At 64.5% G+C, this 5,801-nt stretch overlaps 1 protein-coding gene across 1 annotated transcript; it reads right to left on the bottom strand.

The window, feature by feature from the left end:
- Positions 1–1,304: 1,304 nt before the first annotated feature.
- On the bottom strand, positions 1,305–3,937 carry LY6K (lymphocyte antigen 6 family member K). Its single transcript, XM_011374957.1, has 3 exons — positions 3,862–3,937; positions 2,915–3,016; positions 1,305–1,582 (listed from the first exon to the last, which is right to left on the bottom strand). The coding sequence occupies exons 1-3, from the start codon at positions 3,935–3,937 to the stop codon at positions 1,305–1,307; spliced, it is 456 nt and encodes a 151-aa protein (XP_011373259.1).
- Between the last annotated feature and the right edge of the window lie 1,864 nt (positions 3,938–5,801).

Raw genomic sequence — 5,801 nt, 5'->3', positions numbered from 1 at the left:
GTCCTCCGGGGGAGGCCCCAGTGCCGGGCTGCTCTGAATGCACCCGCGTGGATCCCCTCCTGCCGCTCTGGCTCCGGGGGCAGTGCCCACGTGGGCCTGGACAAGCCACCCTGGTGCTCTCCAGACTCCACCCGAAGAATGTGAGGCAGGGTGCGAGAGAACACGGTCCCGGGGACGGCACGAGCTCGAAGCCTGCGCTTAAGAAACGTGCACACAGCAGGAGTCTGACAGACGCTGCAGTCACTCCTGTCCTCGGGATGCTGGTGAGTGCGCAGGGGACCAACCTAGCCTGTTTCTCCAAGAGGGACTGAGGCCTCTCTCTGGTTGGGAGAGTTCAGATGTGACAGAGACCGCTCTCCACCATGCTCAGAAATAACGCAGGAATCACACTCTGCCAGCCGCTTCTGTATCCTGGGGTCTCTGAGACTTTCCGCAAGGTTACCAGGTGCCCCACCCAGCAGCCTCCGTGCAGCAGAGCAGGTGGGGGCTGGCCCAGGGGTGAGGAAGGAGCGGGGAGAGGTGCACAGTGGCCGGGGCTGCCCCATGCCCCTACACTGGGCCCACACCACAGGCGAGAAAGCCCCGGGTTTGTGACCTTGAGTCTGCCTTTTCAGCTCTCTGCGTGGCTGCGTCTCAACTCAAGGAGGAAAACACTGCCCAGCTGCTGCCGCCCCAGGCCGAGGTCCAGACATGGGACACGCATGTGGGAGCATTTGTGACTCCGCACCTGTGCCCTTGGTGGGTGAAGCAATCATGCAGTCAGAGGGATTCTCTCTCTTCTGTCCCCTGGATTCTGGCAGGAAGGGTAGGGGGAGATCAGCCTTGGGTCCCCATCAGAACAGCGGTGACCTCGGTGGACGTCCCACCACCCCACGCACGCTGGGAAGCCCTACACAATGAATCCATTCTGTCTCCTCCACTCGCCCTGGGTCCCCTGAGGTCTGGAGCCGCTGAACACTACCCTTCACGGGTGGCGCTCCGCTCCCCAGCACCCGCATCCTGCAGCTCTCGAGGACGACAAGGAGCAGCGGAAAGAGCGGCTGTCAACAATGAGCAGTCACGAGACTCGACTTCAGAGACACTCGTGACCAGAACTGCTGGCAGGAGCGCGGGGACCTCCTTTGAATGTCAGCTGCCGCCACAGCCAGGGGGTGCGGTCCCACCTCCGACTTCAAGGCCCCTCGCAAATGAGACCATGAGTCGACCGATGCACAACGAGTTTAATGCCGCGGCTTCCTGCCGTCTGCGGTGCTTCTCCACGTCTGTGCGACGCCAAAGGGCCAGCCCGAGGCCCGCTCTGCGGCTCAGCACAGTCCGAGGGCCAGCGACGCAGCGGCGAGCGCCAGGAGCAGCACCAGCCCCGCGCGGCCGCCGCCCGTGTGGCCGGCTCCTCTGTAGTCTAGCTCTGTGTCGTTGATGAACGGCGAGTGGATGTTGCACAGGCTTGACCGACAGCACATGGCGAACAGGAAAGGCATGGGCTTCACGAGCACGAACGGCCTGACCACCACTTCCTGGACAGGAATGACGGGACAGGACTTCGTGCACTGCCGCGTGACGTAGATGTAACGCACGAGAACTCCTGGTGGGGGACACAGACACACAGAGGGAGGGGCGCGTGAACCGAGCCCAGTGCTGCCGGGGTTGTTGTTGTTGGGGCTTGCCTGGCCCGGGCCTTCTTGGGGCCGGCCCCGGCCCGGAGGCCCCGGCGGGGGGGTGGCCCCGGGGGGGTTCGGGGGCCTTGGCGGCGGGGGAGGGGGGCCCGGCCCCGTTCTTCCGGGCGTTTCTTGGGGGGTTTTGTTTTGTTGCCGGCCTTGGGGGGTTGCCCGGGCCCCTTGGCCGGGGTTTTCCTCTGGGTGCAAACAGGCCACCTAGGCCTCAACGTCTCAGACACGGGGCCGCTCAGAGCTCTGGGGTCACGGGCAGACACAGGGGAGATGGAGACCCCCGCCGTGCTGGCCACTGCCCAGGGCTTGGAGCTGGCCTCAGTGAGCCGCTGCCCAGAGCCTGGGTGTCAGAGCTGTGACCGTGACCCTGCCACACAGGCACGGCTCGGTGATGGGTCACGCCTGGGCTCACAACTTCACCTCGCCTTGTGTTTCATGGTGCAAATCACATTTCTGCACTAAGTTCTAAGGTCCACGTGAGGCTAAAATGAGGCTCCAGCCTCAACGCAGCACCCCACGTTTCCTGGAACGTGGGAGGCCCCCCCGAAACTGCTGAAGAACCGAATCTGAATTCCCTAGCCCTGAAGGGGCAAAGTGGGGAGCGACGCCAGGCCTTCCAGAGTTCGAGTGAATTGCAGAGGGCAGGCAGGGGTCGACAGATGTTTTAAAGCACACACGCCCCTCGCCCCTGGTTACCTACGTCCTCCTGAAAGCTGCTCTCAGCGGGACGTCTGAAGTCACTGCGACCGCGTTTCCTCATTCAGAAGTAAATGAAAAGAAAGTCCTGCCCTTTCCTCCCCACACCCCACATTTCACCTTGACCGACGGGTGCCGCGTGTCGTCGCTCTAGGCACCGCCTTTCCCGGCGGCACCCGCTGTCACCCGCTGCCACGCCTGGCTTCTCAGGACTCCCTGCTTCTAGTTAAAACGAAGGGTCCTTCACACGACGATCACTCTCTGCTGCCCACACCAAGACAGGCCCTACTTCTTCAGCGTTTTCCATGGCCTTGCCTCTGGGGCCCAGTGTCGCCTGAGGTACAGTCGACCCTCACGCCACTCGGGGCTTAGCGGGGCAGAGCCCTCTGGCAACGCACACCCCAGCTGTAGTGACCGTCGCCCCACACGTGGATTCCCAGCTCGGAGCCCGGCTGCACGGACGGGTCTGAACCGGGCAGCTCAGCCGGGAACCTGCCCGAGTGGTCCCGTGCCCTGCAAGCGGGCTGTGCGAGGGCCAGCTCTACACTCACGCACGGCAGCGGTGACACAGTAGATCTCCTCTCTGTCACAGGTGACTGGATTAAAGCAATTGAAGCTGTTGTACGCTTCGCAAACGTGACACTGTATCTGACCTGAAGGAGAGACCAGAGAGACGGTGGCATGCTGCAGACCCCCGGTCCTGCCGGGGCGACACCACCAGACTCCTCTCTCCATCCTTCAAGGGGGCACCAAAGCGGTGGGTCCCCTTTGCCCCACGCCCCACAGCCCCCACCTCATCCCAAGTCCTCTGTCTTCTCTCCTGAGCATCCCTCAGGCACCCGCACCCAGATACACAGCACAGACACAGACGTGCACCGCCGCTCGCACACGTGCACACACACGTGCACACAGCCCTGGCTCCTCGCTCTCTTCTGCTCTAGGAAGAGAAGCTCCAGACCTTTGCGTCTGCTCCCATGTGCCCTCTGCCTTTGCTGGCCCACCACACCTCCTCCAGCTGCCAGCTCCCCGCTTCTGGTCCCCCAGGCCCCACGTCCTCACTCCAGCACAGCCACCTCCCATCTCTGCCAGGACAGGAAGTGCTCCTGGGGGAGGACTGCCCACTCCTGGAAGCTCTCCTGCTCTCAGAGACAGCGTGCAAGGCCCAGCCAGGACACGGCCAGGCTTGGGGACAGCCTGATGTCTCCCAGAAGGACAGGGCTCCTAAAGAGGGAGCAGACTGCTAGGGAGCACACCGGGGTTCCAGCTCCGCTGCCTGCCCTCTGGATGGGGCTCCTCGGATCGAGAGGACCCCCGTTGGGCTTCCAGGGCAGCTGGCCGTGCTCCCGAGGCCGTCTTGCTCACTCATCCCTGGGTCCTGCAGCTACCCAGACCTCCCGAGGCCACGGCAGTATCCAAGCACAAGCGGCCCCTGGGGTCTGCACAGGCATGCCAGCCGCCTCCTGCTCCCAGCCCAGCAGCCCATGGGACCTGAACTCACCTTGCTTTCCGGTCACAGTGACGTTCGTCTCTGCCTGCGTCAGGCCCATGACCAGGAGCAAAGCAAGGAGGACCATCATTTCCAGTGGTGCCTGGCCCTGGACATGAGGGGCAGGGCCACTTGGTTATCTCTGTGGCTTCAAGGTCACACCTGGTCCCCACGTGTCCGCCACCATTCAAAGCCCTTTGTCCCTGGACACCAGGACATCCCACCTGCTCCGCAGCCACAGCCCCAGCCCCAGCCAGGTGTGCCCTGTTGACGCAGGGTGGCCTCTCACCACTACCAAGGCCCTCCCCCCCACCTCCGACTCTGCGCATGCTCATCCACCTGCGCAGGGGCCCCGCTGCCCCTCCCCGTCGGCCGCGCCAGGCTGCCCTCGGCCCTGCCTGGAGCGGCTGCTCTCCCGGGAGCCCCCAACGGGCCCTGCCGCCCGGCACTGCCTCCCCGCCGGCCCCTTCCCCGGCTCCGTGCGGGCCCACCGGCCAGGTCGCACCGCAGTGCACTCTGACCTAGTGTGTGGGGAGGCGCGCGCGCCAGCGGCACCTGGGAGCTGAGGCTGCTTTTTGCCCCGCGCCCCACCGGCTCTGTAGCACGGTCCCCTCGCGGGAGTTCCTAGGCCCCTTGGGGACGCTCCCCGTTCGCACTCCCTTTTCCTTGCTGTCTGGCGCGGGGTGGGGGGGGGGGGGAGCGGTCTACGAGGACGAGGCAGGTGACCCTGGATTTGGTGGCGGCGGGGCCCTCTCACGACCCCCAGGCGCATCCTAGCGCGGCCACGTCGGGGCCCGAAGGAGCGGGCCTAGGCCCTGTCCTCCACCTGCCTTCTTCCCTGCGGCGCCGGACCGCGTGGGAGAGAAGCCGAACCCTCTAGAAAGTGTGCGCAGCCTGACCGGAGAGGGGCTCCAGACCCACGGGAGACCCCTCCCCATCAGGGCGCCTCCTGCTGCGTCCCTTCGGCTCCCATCCTGAAGGTACCCCCGGTGCACCTGCGATGGTTTTGCTCCCAAACCGTCACTCTGTCGGCGTCCTCTAGGCTCTGCCGGCGCGGAAGGTTCCAGAAGATCTGGGCTCTTGGAGAATTGTGGGCAGATGAAGCAGAGGGTCGCAGACGTCTGAGTGCTGAGCCGGCGCAGGTTGGGGCGAAGAGGGTTGGCCGGAAAATTCCAAAGGCTCAGGCAAATCACCGCGTGGGCGGGCGGCTGCGAGGGTTCCAGAAGGTTCCAGAAGGTTCCAGAACCTCTGGGCGCGCCACGGACGGAGTAGAGAGGAAGTTTCCCGAATGTCTGGGCGCGGAAGGGCGGGGCGTGGTAGACTTTCTGGAAGGTTTGGGCACTGAGAAGACTGGGTGGGAGCAGAGAGGAAGGTTCCAGAAGGGCTGGGCGCTGAGGGGAGGGATCGCGAGGAACGGCAGCGCTGAAGGTTCTAGTGAGTCGGGCACTGATTTTCGGGGGAAGAGGAAGTGAGCGGAGCGGAAGGCCTCGGAAGGTCTGGGCACTGGGCTGGTGTGTGGGGCGCGGAAGGTTCCGGAAGGTTCCAGAAGGTTCCAGAAACCCGGCGCTGAGGGGCGTGGGGGCGAGGCGGGTGGAGCGGAAGGTCCGGGCACTGAGGCTGCTGGGAAGGAGGCGACAACTAGAGCAGGAAGTTACAAAGGGTCTGTGGAATCGCAAGGTGGGCAGCACGGAAAGTTCCAGGAGGTCTGGGCGTATCACGGAGTTAGCGGAGAGGAAGCTTCCGGAAGGTCTGGGCACTGAACTTGAGGGGGTGGGGCGCGGCCAGCAGAAAGTTCCAGAAGATCTGGGCACTGAGGAGACCGGGGGTGGCGCGGAAGGTTCCAGAAGGTTTGGCGGCGCTGTGACGGTTGTGTGGGTTCAGAGAGTCTGGGAACTGGGCGGAGGGAGGGGCGCTGAGATGGAAAGTTCCAGAAGGTCTAGGCACTGAGGGGT

The sequence above is a fragment of the Pteropus vampyrus genome, unplaced genomic scaffold, assembly GCF_000151845.1.
Source record: "Pteropus vampyrus isolate Shadow unplaced genomic scaffold, Pvam_2.0 Scaffold256, whole genome shotgun sequence".
Classification (NCBI taxonomy): Eukaryota; Metazoa; Chordata; class Mammalia; order Chiroptera; family Pteropodidae; genus Pteropus; species Pteropus vampyrus.
This window is presented reverse-complemented; position numbering and strand designations above follow the sequence as displayed.